Source organism: Pseudopodoces humilis, chromosome 1 (genome assembly GCF_049639895.1).
Source record: "Pseudopodoces humilis isolate 2021_Gansu_Grassland_sample_001 chromosome 1, ASM4963989v1, whole genome shotgun sequence".
Lineage (NCBI taxonomy): Eukaryota > Metazoa > Chordata > Aves > Passeriformes > Paridae > Pseudopodoces > Pseudopodoces humilis.
In genome coordinates this window covers 24,130,094-24,148,356 of record NC_142200.1, presented here as the reverse complement: position 1 = coordinate 24,148,356, position 18,263 = coordinate 24,130,094, and the positions used below count along the sequence as shown (strand labels likewise).

At 39.8% G+C, this 18,263-nt stretch overlaps 1 protein-coding gene across 3 annotated transcripts in view; it reads right to left on the bottom strand.

The window, feature by feature from the left end:
• Positions 1-6,323, bottom strand: part of RUNX1T1 (RUNX1 partner transcriptional co-repressor 1) — a 116,461-nt gene extending 110,138 nt beyond the window's left edge. For 2 of the 3 annotated variants that reach the window (XM_005517030.3, XM_014256352.2), the window contains exon 1: positions 5,864-6,323. Coding sequence is in view for 1 of the 3 variants with exons in the window: in XM_014256352.2 (XP_014111827.2) it covers positions 5,864-5,891 (28 nt within the window). In the remaining 2 variants the exon portion in view is untranslated. Of the gene's footprint in view, positions 1-4,210; positions 4,310-5,863 lie in introns of those variants that run through there. The other variant, XM_088054719.1, reaches the window with a different exon arrangement.
• Positions 6,324-18,263: the final 11,940 nt, after the last annotated feature.

Genomic DNA, 18,263 nt, shown 5'->3' with positions numbered 1-18,263 from the left:
GCCTTGGAAAGACAGCAATTGGCCAAATGTTCCTATTGCAAAACCAAGACCTTGATTTTTCAATGAAAGCAAACTGATTTTCACATGTCAAATTCATTATGCATTCCTCAGACAGTATTTTTACCCTGAAGAAGGGCCACTTCTCCCTCAACTTCCTCCAGTTGTCAGTTGTGTGACAACCATATTTAGAGGTAATCAGACAGGTCATATTACAAAAGTTAGTCAACTTGTTTGAAACCTTAGCTCCTAAACCTAATGGTATGTTTTATGCATTTCTAAAGAAAAGTGACTTACTAATTAATTCAACCTGCAAGGTAAGACAAATTTCTTTCTGCATATGTTATTTCAAACTATTACACACAAATTAGAGACTGCTCTTTTTTGGTATTTCTGTTACAGAGCTTTGCTTTGAAATACATACATATCATGCCATGAACTAATTTAGGATCTGCCAGATTCTCATCTTGCAGGGCCACCATGTGCATCTTATGGCTATGTTGATGATACTTTTATTACTCAAATCACAAAACTCTAACGAAAAACTAATCCAGGATCCTTTCTAATGTAAGCAGTTTGCTGTGAAAACACATTTAAAAATAAAACAATGTGTAGTAATAAAATAAATACAATCAGAATACAAATGCATAACAGAAGTGGCGTTCCATAAGCACAGCTGTCTCAAAGTCCAAGCTGCAGGCTAGAAATCTTAATTTCAACTGACTCTCTTGTAATAATGGGTTACCTTCCTCTAAAGCGGAAAGTCCATCTGCCCCAGGCAGATAAGTTTTGAAGCATTAAAATAGATAAAAATCTAACATTCTCTTTCTTGCATTGAATATGTGAATTCTAGTGTGCTATAATGTGAGAATTCCAACATATGACTATTATGGCATAATATCTCATAGCTCAGCTTGTCATTACCTCACTTGTAATTCTTATGTTAATTATGTTCATAATTACTGTAAACAGATGTGGTAGAAATTCATGTGACCTTTTACTTCAGAATGCATTTCTCACTCCTTCCACTTTATTTTAATAATATAAGTTAAACCAGAGAAAAGTATTTCTGACACACTCTGCATGTATGTGTGTACATATTTAACATGAAACCATTTCTGCCTCATATTTCAGGCAAAGGACCACCTACATGCCAGTACCCTGACATGAAAGTGATGATAACTGAAAAGCCTACCCTGAAACATACCCTTAAATAACTGTGCCTACAGTGAACCTTTTTGATTTAGCATAGCTAGAGCCATCACTGAAGCCTAGGACTTAAATGGAGCACTGCATTTTTATTCAGGACCTTTGTTAATGCAGCAGTATCATGCTTTACAACTACAAGTACATAACAGCCATACAGCAATTTATTTTACTCACAGACAAACGATCACCGTACAAAACACATTTACAATAAAATCACTATGGATTTCATTAAGAGAAAGGCTACTCGAATTTCATTTCTTTGGACCTAATCTATAATTAGTGTGGACAGACAGGTGCAAACCCTTCTCCTCTACAGATGGCTACTGGAAATGGTGCAAAATAGCTCCTTCTGTTTAAACAACACACAGATAACCTGCTCTGCTCTTATCACTTACAATTACCTCCATTATACTGAACTAATGTTTACTTTAATAAAATGTCCACTGTTGTCTAAACGTTATTTGGAAACTTTCATATTGATAGCAGAAAAAAAATGAAGATGGAAGTCAATGTCTTTCAGTTGAAAATTTGGTGGGGAGGAAATAAAGATTTTAAAGAACAGGAGATTTTAACTTTGATTTTATGTCTGCTGTTCATTTTTCTTTATCCACAAAACCACACAGTCTGCTACTTCCTGATGTATTTGTGCTACCATATATTAAACTAATAAAGTTTATAGTAAGAACAGGATAACTGCATTTTAAAATCAGTTCCTTAAAAAGGAACATCTATGTGGAAAACCAAGACCCATTGCCTTAGAATTTCAGTTTTTAAACCAACTGTTTTAGATCGCTGATGTGAAACAACGTGAAGACCATGTAACCTGGAAGCCAATGTTTTAAGGATTTACACTCTCATTACTTATACTAAATTCAGTGTCAGTTTCAACTTTTTAAATGTTTTATAAGTTGTTTTTAAAGGCTGTATGAAGAAGAGCAGGCTGCTACTAACTACAAGGTTTTTTAATGTATTCAGATTAAATAATTATCTTTTCACATTTCTTTAGCCAAGCCATGAGAAATAGCCCCTTCAGAACACCAAATTCATGTTTTATTTCAGCTATTAAGTCTTCTTGATCTCTGCATGACAAGTTTCTACAGAACAAAGAACAAGACCTTCTCTTCCACCCCCAGTCTAAAAAGTCTGAAGCTCCTGCAATAGCAACATACTGATATCCTTATTCAATTAGCTAAAGATTTAACAGTAATGGACTGTGGCAAGTGGATTTGAAAGTTGAAAATGACAATTGCAAGCCCTTTCTCCCATCACGCCCAATCCAAACACTGCAGATGCCTATTTCACCCAAAGCGTCTGGCAATGAGGAGTTTGCAGTCTGCACAGTACCTCAGTGAGGCGAGCTTCACATTCAACGCCTGTCGTCTGAAGTTCGTTCCAGAGAAGTGAGAAACAGGATCTGACAGGGAAGAATGTCCTGGACTGACTATCCACTGACCAGCACTCCAGGTGGAGCTATTTTTCTCCCCCATTATTCTAAAAACAATACTCCCAGTATAAAACTCCATGTGCACACAGGCATATATAGTGTTAAGCATACACAGATGAGAGATCCTGTGTGACCGTTTTACAGGTCCATTATTTAGGCATGAAACAAGTTAATGTTAAGGTGGTCGAAAATGGAAGAAGGCAGTGTTTTACTTAAAAAGATTTTGGAAACTATTTAAAAGCTCAAAGCCTTTGAAGAAAAACAACTTGTGCAGCAGTTGCCAGGAAGCAGTGACCTAACACTGCTGTCTGCATTCCATTACAAACAGAATGGTTCTTGTCTCCCTACAGCATACTCATGGCTCAAGAACCCAGCCGCTCACCCTTCTGCAAGCGCAAGACAGAAGGAAGTCCTGCTATCATCTCTTGTACCCCTAGCCTGGCTCCAGCTTGTCAGAGGCACGAATGGATTTAAGAGTCTGCTGGATTTTTGGTGGAGTTTGGTGTTTTCTTGCACTGATGCATGGTTGAGCTTCCCATGACAGTGAAGGAAAATGACTCTTTATTTGCAAATACTAGCAATTATACAGAAGGTTCAGATATGGTAAAACTGACCTTTAGAAAGCTATCAATTATCAAATATAGTTATTGCAAGTTCCCAATTAAAAACCTTTACAGTAAATCTACAGTGAATCTCACACCTAACAAAGCCTTTACCAACTTCATATTTTCACAGACTGTACAGTTATGAATGAGACATACGTCTTTTCCTATTATCTTCCTATTGATGGGGAGCCACAGAAACACCTTGTGCTAAAACCAGAACGCATAAACAAGATGGAGTAACTTTTTTACCATTCAGCCGAGCTGAAGGAAATTCCCTGATCATATTGGATTTCCTAAGGAAATCAGCCCAGAATAAACTGAATGAGGTTTTCAGACTTCCCATGGAAAGGTCAAGCATCAGCTTTAACAACCATTAGAAACCAGTTTCAGTCCTCTCGGCTATCCAGATTCACTAAGCCGTTAACAGAAAAGCTGAACACAAAACCTGGACAATAGAATTCAACTCTAAAAAAGTCTTGCACATCTTGCCTCAAACTGCAGTTAACAAAGTTGCTTATTTAAACTTTCCATTGCATCTGTCAGGATGCAGAAATTGAGATGGAAATGTAAGGCTTCAAGGGTGTAGTCAAATAAATTATTCTCACCCTTAGCCCTACCATATTGTGTTTACAAATACAATAATTATGTTTCTAGTTACATGTCAATGGAAACTATTTTCTAAGTCCTTCAAAAAGCATGCAAGTATTACTGTAAGTAGGAAATAAGTCAAAACAGATTAGTAGATCAAAAATGGGGAGGGGAAAAAAAAAAATCCTGCTTTGGTCAGCAACTCGGACCACCATCAGGGGATAAATCAATTTGCAGCAGCTGTGGACAGCCATTTAAGTCTGGGGACTGAACAGATTAATTAGGAGAAGCGATGTTAAAGTTAAAGGGGTCAGCGATACATTAAGCACAGAAGTACTTGCTGGAGCAAACGCTTGGCTCTACATACCAAGACTCACAAGGCATTCTTCTAGTTAGCCCGGGCTACGCCAATAGCCGAGCGTTTGGCACTTGCTGCTTTCCCAGAGACGGCACGGCAGCTCCCGCCGGCTGATTTCTTAAGAGGTATATAGCCATCCTTGGCCAGCCCTTGCCGTGCCGTGCCCTCACCGCGCCCAGCATTGCCCGCACGGGCGGGCGCGCAGCCGTGCACTGCGCACCTTGGGGCCGCACCGGCAAGCGAGGGCAGGCGCTTCCCTCCCGCCTGCGATTGTCAGTGCAAAACTTGGGCAGCTCTTTGGGGCAGCCTTGCTGCCGCGGCCTCAGCAGATCGCAGCCCGCTCCCGAGCTGTCTGCGGGGCGGCAGCTGCCGGCTCCCGGGCGTCACGGCCGGGCGGCTGCGAGAGACGGACCCTCTCCGTGCCGCGATTTAGGGCACGGCAAGGGTAGGAGGGGGTGACAGGCAGAGCCTGCTGCGGATCGGAAGATGGAGGGCTGCTCTCCCAGAGAAACCGAGCAGCTTCGAGGTGTCTGTTCCCCACAGCGGCGATGCCGGAGAGACCTCGGCTGCGGTCGGTCAGGGCGGTCCCGCCGCGCCCGGCTCCGGCTGCAACTGGGGGCAGGAGGGGGACTCTGCTTCGGCTCCCCATACCCTCTCCCTCCCTTCTTTAAACTTATCACTGAAGTGAAGGAAGTAGCATTTTAGCTCCTGGTTGGAGTATGAACGATTTAAGAGCTGCGTCCGATTAGTTACTTTCGGTTTCTCTCTAACATCAAGGGCAGCAGAGTACAGGAACGACAGCTAGCTCGCTGTAAATTAATTCTGAAACGGAGTCACGGGTGTTTCTGCTTGGGTGGCAAATTCTTCCCTACACCAAACCAAATTTCTCAACTTTGGCACTAACAAAAGGACTCGAACTCGGCAAAAGTCAAAGGCTTGTCTAAACGGCCGGGAATGTGGTTTTCATCCTTCCAATCTCCCTTATCAATGGTCTTTTGCGAATTTATGGAATCGAACCCTTCAGCACGGCCAGACGAGATGACACAGTTACATTGTATGGCAGTTACATTTGGAAATGCAATCCCTAACGTTATCCTGTCGTTTTAGGAAACAAGCTATATGCAAGACCGTGCAGCTAAAGGCGACGTGCACCGCTTAAGATATTTCTTTCAAAATAGTCCGAAAAGATGTTGCCAGTGCTGCACAAACCTATGATTGCAGTGAAACAAACAAGCGAAACAAAACAATCCCATCAGAAATATTTCAGCCACTCCAACTCACACTGGCCAGCGCTAGAGCCTGGGGAGAAGGGAGGCAGGAAGGAAAAAAGGCAAGTTCTAAATCCAGACAGGAATGCGACGCTTTGTTATAATATATGCCTGGGAGGGTTATTTTCTGAAAAACTGGGTTATTTGGTTTCTGAGCTCTTGAGCAGTATCCGGGGTGCTAGTTTGTAAGCCAGGGACAGAGCGTGTAAGGCTGCATGCAGTGCTAACCTGGCCCGGGCACAGCAGCAGCCCCGACCCGCCTGGGTTAGTTACAGCCACAGGAGCCGCTCAGAGCCCGGGGAGCCCTGTGGGAGAGGAGAAGGGGAAAGAAAAGGGGCTCGGGCTCCCCCCGCCCCGGCGAGTCCTGCCCAGCCCTGCCCGCGCCCGTACTCACACTGCAGAGGACCGGAGATGCCCACCATTCGCCACGGGCTGCGAGCTGCAAATAAAAGTTCCCGTCCTGCTCGGGGGAGAGACGGCAGCCCAGGCTGCTGGAGGGGCGAGGGGGTGGGAAAGGGGAGAGCAGCGCCGCGCGGCTTCCCTTCCCAGTCCAGATGATCCACGTCCACAAAAGTCAAAACGAGCCGAGGAGAAACTCCAGCTGCTCTTCCCCCCCCACCACCCTCTCTCGCTTTTTTTTTTTTTTTTTTTTTTTTTTTAAAGGAGGATCAGCTCGAGAGAGACTACTGGTTCCACGGAAAAGGACAAGAACCAAAAATAAAGCAAAGTCTCCAAGTCGAGATAGTTAATGCCCAGGTCCTTCTCCTTGCTGCTGCCGCCGCCTCAGACAAACGTGATGTGGAGCGCAGGGAGCGGCCGCTGTCAGTGGCGGGGTGTCTGCCTGTCCCCGAGCAGCCGACGCATAGCTGAGCCCGCGGCGGAGCCGAGCCGAGCCGAGCCGAGGTGCGGTGCCGAGCGGTGCCGAGCCGAGCCCGCCGCCCGCCCGAGGCTGCGCCGCCGCCGCTCCGCTGCGCCCGGCCCCGCTAGCAGGCAGCGCGCGAGGCAGGCAGCATACTGCCGGCAGCGGGCCGGCCCCGCTACCCAGGTGCAGGGGGGGAGGGCTTAAAGCAGTGGGAGGTGATAGAGGTAGGAGACATCTGTGTCGTGAAGAGGTTAGTGGGGGTCAAGTATATGTTAACAATAGGCGAGCGTGGTCCCTCTCGGGCAGCCTGCCTACTCTTTCTTTCTTTCGCTCGCTTTTACTGGGTGGACATCTAACTTGCTCCCTAATGATGCCTCCCCGGCTTTAAGAGTCCAGACTGCCCTGCAGTAACCCAAGACAAACACTTTCTCTAGCCATCTGGAGAGCTCCTGGCTGCTCTGCCTGTGTCTCATCACTGTGTGAAGAGACAGCAGTGCTAGAAATCAAGCCACTCTCAGATCTACTCTCTAATCCCCTTCTGTTAGCTGATTTCCAGTCAGACTGTTTGCTTTTGCATTAGATAATAGCCTTAGAGAAAACAATTATCATTTTCTTTTTCCCTTTGTTTTTTCCTTTTTCTAAAGTACAGTATTGAGGAAGGCCTCCTTCTCTTATTTTAAAAGAAATTTACAGTCTTTCATGGCTTGAAGAACCCAGATGCAATTTCACACTTTCCTGGAAGGGGATTCTGGATTCTTCTGAAAGCAGCGACACGATCACAACTGCAGTGAAAATTAATTACTATCATCTACAATTAATAGAAGCATGCCACCGTTTGACTTCATGTTCCATTACATAATCATTTCGGTAGGCATCCATATATTTTCCGATTCATCAGTTATTTCCTTCTACGTGTTGCAGAGAATATTATTGTCAGTCACACAATCTACAGCAAACTGGTATCTCTGCTATCATGTTGTCACTATATGAAGAAGGCGTCTCCACACAAAAAAAAAAAAAAAAGAAAGAGGAAAAAAGAAAAAAAAAACTTCTTACATTTGCTTCAGAGTAAAAAAGTGCATGGGTTTTTTTTTCAGATTACAGATAATGGATTGGAACTGTCAGAAATGCAGGGACATTTAGCTTCATTTTTTTCCAATGTCAGATGTTAAGTAAAAGAGTGAGCATGGAATAGAACTTCTAATCAAGCTGCCTTCTTTATTCCTGTACATACACGTACACACACGCACACACACACACACACACATACTATAGGCCTGATCTTGCAAATTTACAAATATTTAATTTTAAACACATAAATAGACCTATTGAATGCAAAGTAGTATTCTGTGTGTTTATTATAAAGGCATACACATTTCCAAAAGGGGGGAAGCATTTTTGTGTATATTTATATGCATATTTATAACTGTATTTGCCTCTGTATTTATAACAGTATTTGCTGGCTTTGAAATTTTGGTTGATTTTGAAAATATATTTTAAATATATTTTATTATCTGGATAAAGCTACCTTTTCTGCAGACATTTCAGGATATGGAGCTTTACTGAACTGGTCAGTATCTTGTAATACATGGTTGAATTTACGTTGGAGTAAATTCAGCTGCACAGATCATAAATCAGGACATGCTTTGGTCTACTGTGATTTCAATTTACAAAGATGGTGAGCAGCCACAATTCTGGCATTGATTTCTAATTTAAAAACTACCTGTTTTACAGAGGTCTGTTTCAAGACTAAAATTATGGGAGAATCTTTTTAAAAGCATCCTCAAATATTTAAAAATAATCTAAAGATAGCATTTTACAAGGGTTTTTTGTCTTCAGCAGATTTAGAAATTTTGGGTTGAAAATCTTTGTGGTGTAATACTTTCATTCCAGCTGTTCTATGTGTAAGGTGAAAAATAAAGAAGAGGTTTGGCAGTGGTCTCAGATCATGTTTTGATGGAGTGTCAAGGACTGAACACCGACTTCTAATTCTCAGTTTACAGCTTTAAAAAACACTCTACAATGCTTCCTCTTTAGTGTGTAAATTTGCTCCAGAAGATCAATCAACTTTCTAGGCATTACTGTTCAATTTAGTGGAGAAGCATCAGCTTAGATTTAGAAACTCTGGAAAATCTTATCTGAACTATTAGCAGTTTAATATCCATGAAGTTTTTAGACTTCTGTGGTCTCATCTCATAATGAGAAAAATACAGAAATCACCTATTAAACTCCCAGCCCTGGTTCATCTTATATGACATTTCCCACTGTTCCCAGTAAGGACAAAACCTTCTCAGATAATGAACGTAGTAGAAAGCGCTAAATGCCAGCTACTTCATAGTAACTATATTTTTCTTAGACATGCTGGGAGAATTGACATGATTCCTAAATAATAAAAGATTGTAACCATCAAGTCTTATAATTATATTGCAAAGCTGATGATTGAAGCCTGTCTTATTGCAAACTTCTCTTATCCATACCTTTTCCTTTTCTCTATTTCCCAGAGACAGTAGATGTGTTTTTTGTGTGAAAAAAGGAAAAATAAACACGTTCTTTGGAAGATGAATTCATGTTTCAGGAAGCAAAAAAAAAAAAAATGCAGCCTCACAGTAGACCTCACAAATACTTGGTAACTTTACACCCTGCAGATTTTTTCTGCAGACTGTAGATGCCATGTCTGATTTGACATATGAAGGATTTACACTGTGTATCACTGTGTGACATTGTGTGAGAGAAAGGCTGGTAAAAGTATAGTTGCACATGGAAGTCAGAAATATCCTGCTAGGCTGTCCAAATCTGACTATATTTTGATTGTACAGAGACCGATCAAATGTTCAGAGCTGAAACATGGCTCAGTCTTTACTGTGAATAATTATACTATGGGCAGTCATCTGCACTGAAATTCTTGGAAGAGAACTTAAATATCAACTCACCTCATTGCTGTTTAAAAATAGAGGCAAGTATGTCCCTCTTAATTGTCACTGCCTTGCAGCTCAAAGTGTTACATATTGTCACATGTTCCCATCCAGAGCTCATGCTCCTCAAACACTTTTCCAGTCAAACTGCAGACTTTAGGTCCATCCTTGTTTTTTCAGGGATGTTTCTCTAGAAACTTGTCTTCCACTTCCAAAAGCTTGCTTTCACAATCCGTGAAGTGCACCAGGATCTCGCTGTTTGTTTCTGCTGAAGCTGGATTGGGCTTTGGCATCCGGATCAGGGCTGTAGGTAGCTACTACAACATTCACTTGAGAAGCTCTCGTTTGGATGGAGTGGCACAGTAAATATTTGTGTAAAGCTAAAGAGTCAGATAGAATGCTAAGTTGGATCATTGATAACTTTCACTCAGAAACATTTGCCTTAACCATGTCTTTCCAATTTTCCCTCTAATTTGCAAGTATATTTTACATGATGGTGTGGGCCACGCTTCATTTTCCCCTCGGTCTGTTTGCACACATTTTGTAGGCTGTGCAGTGCAGAGGTTTGCAGCAGGATGGAGTCTGCTGCAGGATTACACCAATGTTGTGCACACTTTCTTCGGAAAATTATTTTCAGTTCAGCTGGAAGTATAGGCTAAATCCTGCTTTGACCCGTGCACAGAAAAGCAATAAAGACATAAGAAGTGCTGTGTTGTAGAAATGCTGCCCCCTCTCCGGGGCTTGGCAAGGGCTGGGACAGGTGAGCCACAAGTTGCTGGGTACGCTTTGCAGCTCCACATAAGTGGAAAATGTGCACCAGGACTAGCACTTGATAACGTGAGCAGAAAATAGGCAGTAGCAGGATAGATCCACACCCTTTAGTATGCAAAGCATGTCCACTAGGTGATGTACATGCTGCAAGAGCTGACATATTACCTGCCTTTCTTTCTGTGCACACTATTGTTTACCCTTTGATAGTGAGGAAAATGTATTAAGTTCTTTCCAAATTAAAGAAAAAATGCAGTCTATCTGCTTTCAGGAGGTAATAAACTCCGTTGATGTACATTTTGACGTCTTCTCCTTTTCTAATGGGATAGATTTTAGCTCTGCTTCATGTATATTTATTCAGGATATTCCTTAATTAAATTATATGCTAAGGATACTTTTTGCGTTCTTGTTTGCCTTTTGGCATTGTCAGGAGTCCAAAAACTGCTTTAATTTTGCAGCATTCTGAAGCACTTTGCTGAAGAATATATGCACAGTGACAGAAAAAGGGGAGCTGGGTTATTTTAGAAAGATCACATAAACAAAAATAATATATTGGCAGTCATTTGTGGGAATGCCAGCTTTGTCACTCATTTTTAGTGAAATATGGCTTCTTATTAAAACTCAGATCTTTTCAAGAAAAAAAATTCTACTGGTTAAATAAAGCACACCAAGCAAAAAGAGAGGAAAAAATTATTTGAAAAGTTTCTGTTTTACAGAAGCAAACAGCTTATCTCATCTGAATCCATTGTCTTAGTCATGCAAATAAATAGGTCTTGAATATTCATCAAATTAATATTTAAATGTATTTTAAAATATAAAATATTTATTTTTAGTGCTGAATTATTTTTGTGTTGAAACCAAGAGAATAGATAGTGCTGAAGTAATACAGGCTTAGTGCTTCTTCTATAACAATCACGAAAACACCAAAATGGAGATAATAAATTTGTTTTTCATCAATGTCAAAATGCAGGAAACATTTTGCTGTTGGGGTTCCTGGAAGCAATAAGTTCTGTATTAGCTGCCACGCAGCACACACACACACACACACACACACACGGGATACCTCGCCTAACAAGGGGAAACCATTGCCCTAACACACATGCATACAGTTCCTTAACTCCCCACCTGCCGGGCAGCCACCTGCAATAAACAATAGCGGTCTAATATCAGTCAGTAATAAAAGAACCAGCCACAAAGCTGTTTACCTAAACACCACTAGAAGTCCCGCAAAAGCTGAGCTGCTGGCTGAGGGACCCTTTCCTACAGGTTGTCCTCTTAGGACAACCTATGAAGGCCAGCACGATCCCTTTTTAAATATACCTACTGTTTAACTAGAGACAGCGACCATCTGTAATGTACATAATGGTGCACAGCTACTGTGAGGTAATGGATCCAAGGTGCATGATCTGTTCCAGGTTTCCTTTTGTGTATACATAGTCCCTCAGTGCTACGTCTCCTAAAAAGTACAGTGACATTTTGTATATGGAAGGCTAACGACATAACTCTCTTATCTTTTTCACTGACGTGTTGACAGTACATTATTTCCCTTACATACATGCTTAAATTGGGAATAAAACTGCATTTCCCTGCTGGCTGCAACTAACCAATATACCAATCGTGCTCCTGTATTGAAAATCTGTCTTGTTCAGATTTCATAAAGAGAAGTGAAGTCCTCTCTTGGTATATCAGATCTCCATGTCTCCAGCTGTAAATAAAAACAAACTGGTCTAAGCTGAGAACTCTATTAATATCATGACCTCAGTATGATGTAACTGAAACCGCATTTTCCACATCCCCCTAACCACTGTTTATATTTGCATCAAACTAAGTTAAACAAAGGTAGGATTTAAAGCTGCTGTCTTGAAAAAAAGAAAAAAAAATAAAGAAAAATTCTCTTCTTGAAGACAACTTCTATTGTAGTGATTGCATTAAAATCCATGTGTCTCCATAACCCGAGATACTCCTCACAGAAGTCGAGAAATACTCTACAAACCACCTAGATATGTTGGTATTCTAGTTCCCTTCACATTGTATTTACATTGTATTGTACCTGTACTCCTGTTTTAACTGTTCATATGTGAATCAAAAGCTTGCTCAAATATAGTTCTTCCATGGCTGTGTTAGAAATCACAAGACAACAATTAAAAAATTAAGTACTAACAAGGATGTACTTACCACTTAAGCTGAAAAATACATTTGAACATAAAGTAGATTTTTTATTTTAAAAAAAAACCCTTAACAGTCATGTATCATAGTGAGCAAAGATGGCATTTCAATGTTTCAAACTGTTGTGAAAAAAACTCAGCTAGATAATTGAGTCTGATATTACTGCATTTGTTGTACTCTATTTAAAGCCTGGTTTATTTTTAGAAAGAAACTGATGAAATCTGGTTTTCTCAGGAATTGTTACTTGCAGATCAATAAGAACTTAAAATGTTGTCTCATATGCAGGGAAGATGCTTTGATACATCAGTCACTTATTATTTCTCCTTTCAGACAAACAGGAAAAGTAGAAGTAATGAAAAAATGATGTCTTACAGAAGAGAGAAGTATTTTTGCCCTTTCACTGGCAAAAGCTTTATTTTTGAAAACTTTTAAAGATGCAAGATAAGAGGACATAGAAAGTAAATAAACCAAAATTCAGAAATATCCAGAAAGAACAAAGCACAGTATGGACGCACTATTCATAGAAAAACAAGGAAATAAGCATAACACTTTTAACACTACACAGTGCAATGCACAAAATTACATTTTAAAGGGAAAGTAGTAATGAGAATGTATAAGAAAATCCACAAGTTGTGTGGTTAAAGAGCTAAATTCAGCCACCTTTAGTTGAATTTGGGTGTACGCTCCATCAGTTTGCTGGAACTTTTCTTGAAATTAGGTGCTGCTGCATGTGTCAAAACCTCATGTGACATGCCATAATAATTTATTGCCCGTCTACAGAAATAACCTGATTCTGTCTCACTGAAATAACTGACATGTTTGGCCACTGGTTTCTTAGGAAAGGAGCTGAATTAGAACACTCACAAACCTTATTATTAAAAATTCTGTTCTTTTCAAGTAATGTTTATTTAGCTCAAACTTCTTTTCTTCTTACATAATTAATTTCCTTTTAACCATGGGAAACAAACAAAAAAAAATATTGTCTTTGATAGTTGTGTCCTACATAACAGAAACCAGGTAAGTCAAATTTAGAAGACATCTTGAAAAATTTCAAAACTAGAAACTATCTTTAGTCTGCAATACATAAACATGTTAAAATATAGAAAGGAGTACTTTCCCTGGTTTGACTTGTGTTTTTTTTTTTGCAGAGCACAGCACATTGCTGTGGTCTACCAGCAGTGACACAGCTTATAAACTGTGTCTCTAAATCATCCATGAACCCAAGAAACTGTGACTTTGGAGCTGATTTCACCACCTACAGGATGTGGTGCTACAATAGGTCCAGCTTACAGCAGCCCCAGCCACTTTCCAAGCATCTGAACAAGAAAATAAGCACTTTGAGAAGTCTCATGTCAGAAATGAGAACTTCTGATTAAATATTTTAATTTCTAATGCCACTGTGGTGTCTGTGAGTTTGTGGAAGGGTATTGATATCTGTGTTGGACAGAGCTATGTAAGTGGTGGCTGGCTCTCAGTCTCAAGCCTGTAACATCTTCCCTGGGTTAGCAGCCAAAGGAAGAACTTACAGTTGGTTCTGTTCTTCTGCTCTGATGTAGGAAATCTGAAAGGAAGTCTTTTTTTTTAAAGTTTCTGATTTTAAATTAGAGTTAATGAATCATTCGAATTTCTTATTTGATGACATGGCATGAGCTTCCACTTTTAAAATTTCCATCGTTTGTAGGATGAAAATGTTTTTATACTGACCAGATAACTGTGAGAAGGTGAATAAGTATTTCCTTTTTCTCAGAGTGACTAATTATTCAGACTTTACTTAATAAAGTTCTATTTCTCTTTGTAACATTTTTTGCCTGGAAGCTTTCCGGTTTTGTTTGTTTCTTTTCTCCTATAGTTTTCAGGAAGCAGTGTACATCTCCCCAAGCCCCCCCTTTACCTTCTCAATCCATAAACAATATTCTAGTGAAATTTGCTACATGACAGCAAATTGCAGTTCCTGATGAATTGTAGGCTTCAGTGATTTCAACATGAAGTCAGTTTTTCTCTTTTCTGTGACTTCTGTGAAATTGATTCCTTCAGATTTCCAGTTTCAAAGGTAGAGATTTCTGTTTATTAAATTTAGCATTCTTCAACAAAATACTCTCCTTAGTGGTATGACTCTCTCAAACAGGATTTCAGAGGTCAGTAACAGGCGGTGAAAAAAACTGAGGGAGTCTAATATACTTTCCCATTCAGGTATATCAGAACAAGCTTTCCTAATGAGTTTGTATAAACTTCAGGATTTGTTCCAATAGTTAAAGAAGAAATTTTGAGGATTCCTAGAGTTGACATCTGTTCATCTGAAGGTCATTAAGCAGAAGCATTTAAAATGGCAGGTTTTCATCAGGTTGGTTGCTGTGTATTGGGGGTTATTCTGCATCACAAAAGCTATTGAATTAGGCCTCATAGGCTTTGTATATCTCAGATAGTATCTAGCTTACATGTATATATATATATATATAAACATATAAACTTTTCTGTGTTTTACTTCTATGTGGAATGAGTGAGAAGCAAGATAACCACACAACTTAAAATCAAAAAAACAGAAAGAAAAGTAAAACAAGAAGCCTCAAACAGCCAGCCAGACATTTTTCTACTTCAGATGCTGTTTTCACTATTCTTTCCTAAAGTCTCCCATTAAATGTTGTGCACGAGATTTCTCTGATCTTTTGTTCCCTGGGTATCACAAGACTTCTGATTTTATCCCCAAGGTTTTGGAGCTACTTACTTGGAACTCTTGTACCTATATACTGCCCTTCAACTGAGTAAATATCAGGGTTGCTAATGTTTCTTTTATAATAACTTCACTTCTAAGGGGCAAACTACAATTCTTAGAAATTCTTAGAAATTCTTAGAAAAGAGATACAAGAAACCTGAAGAGTTGTTAATTATAGGCAAGTGGTCTTGGACTTTATCTGTCTCTGCCTGCTGAAGCCATGGATGGTCACTAATAAATGCCTGAGCTAGCAGGAAAGCGTCTTTAGCAATGGTGCAAAAGCCACCATGTGATTAGTTTAACACATCTGGTTTCTGCAGTGATGCCAGTACACCAAAAGGACACCAACTTACACTTTGGCTTTGATGACCGCGTCTACTGACAGGAGTGATCTTCATAAGTTTCCAGATGAGCTTAATGTGAACAGATTTTACAGTAGGGGAATTTGTCTGTATTTCAAATGTGTGAATGATTTGTACAGTCTAAAGAGTACCCTATTAATAAAATGGGAATCATGGGGCTGTCATTAGACATTATCAAGACCAAGAACATGCTATATCATTCTTTTTGTGCCCATATGGTTGCCCAATATTCCCTCTCTATTGGATTGTGCTTGGTTTTGGCATCTGAAAGCTATCTGGAACAATAAGCTACAGGTTTCCAATCATGTCCATGTAATTGGAGTAGCACCATACCAAGACCATAGCTGCTGGCATCTGCTGGAACAGCTGTAGGCTGAGAAATATCATAAAATGCCAGGACTGGGAATGTAGTCAATAGAGCCTTTAAACTCTCAAAAGAATACTCCTGTTCTTTATCCTGTTCATTTTCAGTGTCTGTTCTAAGCAGTTAATAAAAAAGATTGGCCTTTTTAATGAGAGTTTAAGTATGAATTTGCTTAAAATTTTATCATGCTGATGAACCACACTAGTCCTGATGTATTTTTATATGGTGGTATTCCAAATATTGTCTTGATTTTTTTTCTACCCCCATTTTACTTCATGTCTGTCATATCCTGATTGCCATAGCCTGTATTTCCTGCTGGTTTAGTCCAGCAGCTTACATGACCTTCACAACTTATGTTTACTTATGTTGCAATGTTTCTCAAACTCCCCATGACCTATTACTATAAGCATATACTCCCTTTAGGGTTCACAGGAAGTCCTTTGGAATAATTCTGAGATATCTGTGATGCCAGTCTGATGATCAAAGCAGTGCTTCTGAATGATGTCACTGTTTCAGCACTGTCATGATGAAGTAGGTCTGGTCTGAATTTGTACCTGCATCTTGTAAGAATTTTGGCATACGGTTGATTGTGAATCAGATCTTCCTGCTGACAAGAGTAATAAAAGACCTTTTAAGTCTACTTGTGTGATATTTTCACCACAATTGATTTCAAAAAAGAAAGAGTTCAGGTCTGAGCTCTAATCTGTAGCTCATCCTAAAACGATTTATTTTAAAATGTGGAAAACACAACTTTACACAATATTTGGCATGAAAGAAACATACACCGCTTCAATTAGGTTAAACAGCTTCTTCCTGAATTTGACAGATTTCACCAAACTGGCCTTATCTTCTCTGTTCACTGTGAAAAACCTCTTTGAAGGATTTATCTATAGTGACATTATTAGTGGGGGAAAATCATCAGAATAGGATCTTTGCCTGGATAACTGCAGCAGGTGTTGATTCAGTGTGTGGTATGTCTCCATCCACCTGGGCTTTTGACCACTACTGTGGGGTTCTTCAGTGTAGCCTTAGATATTTAGACCTGTATAGAAAGAAAAATGAAACAAAAAAGCAAAGAGAGAGGTTTTCATTTTCTTTTTTTTTTTTCTTAATGAAGACATAAGGAATACTTTTCAAATTGTTTCCACATTTCTCCTGGACTACACAGTAAATAAGTTCAAATTGCTCATATCCCAGACCTGTCTCGCCTTTTTTGCTACCTAAAGGTGAAGAGTCCAACTGAAAGTCTCAGGACCAACCTGATCCCTCATCACCAAAGCAAAGTGGAAACTGCAGTCACTGTCCTCAGGGAAGTCAGGACAAGGAAACCAAAACTGGGCTTGGCAGCACTGGTTTCTTTATATTTCATCTTCTTAGCTGTCCTCAGTTACTTCATACTGGTGACTGAGTTTCCTAATCCACTATAAAGGTAAAGCACAACTTAAAATAAGGAGGTGCCTGAGAGCATTCAATCTTCCTGCACACTTGCAGGTGAGTGAGAACTGTCATCTTCATCTGTGTGGATGCAAACTAACCCTGGGATCTCTGGTTTGTCTATGTGCTGCTTCTGTCCCATTTCCTTGATAGGGGGTGATCAAACCTGCCTCCCTCCCTCCCTCCCTCCCTGCCCATCTCCCTCCCCATCTCTTTCTCTCTCCATCTCCCACTATCCCTCTCTACCTCCTTCCCTACCTCCCTCCCTCTCTTTCTCTCCCAGAAGCTTTCATTTTTCATAAGTTATTGTTGCTGTGCCACTTATCCTACATTTTTTTAAATTTACCTTGGCTTTTAACTGTAAGATTTCTGTGAGTCATATTTGTCAGTTCTTTACAATTCTACATCAGGTACTCTCTGATGTGTTTGTTCTTGTTGGTATCAATGCCGCAAGGCTCTCTGTATTCATTTTGAATCTATCTAAAGACTTAAATCACATCAGAATGTGCTTATCAAACATGTTAAGGGGAACATCTTAGCATCACCTTCCTTTAAAAAGACAAATGATTTATAAATAATTTCCGCTTGACTTTGCATTGGATACATTGATGTGCTAACATGTACATCACCACTCTTCACGTTAAAGCGTACTTCATCACTCCTTGTGCTAAGTTTTCTGTTCTATTAATTTCACACATGCCATTTGATTACATTCACGTCTGGAAATCCAAAGAGCATTGCATTTTGTTAAATAATAAATTTTGATATGATGTCATAAAACAGTACAAAAAAGGAGAGAGTGCCGCTCTTTTACACAGGTATAACTTCCAGAGGCCAGTGGCAATGATGGGGACGAGGTTCAGTGTGCCATGGTGGTATTTCTTTAAAAATCTATCATATGGTTTACATCTCTTCCTATAATCATATTCATACTTCTGGCCTTGTGAATTAGGAAATTAAACTTGCTTCATTGTATTTGCAAGTGCTTCTCCATATTACCAAGCACTTATATTTCCCATGAGAATCAGAGTAACAGAGAATATAAGATTTGGGCAAAGAGAAAACGTGTCTCTTGTCAGTCATCAAAGTCATAGTTGTATTTTAATCAGAAATATGAAATCTGCTCCAGTTTATATGCCAACATATTGGTTAGAGATTGTAGTAGATTCCCAGTGTCAAGGTCATAGGGATTTCAGAACAGACCTACATGCCAAAA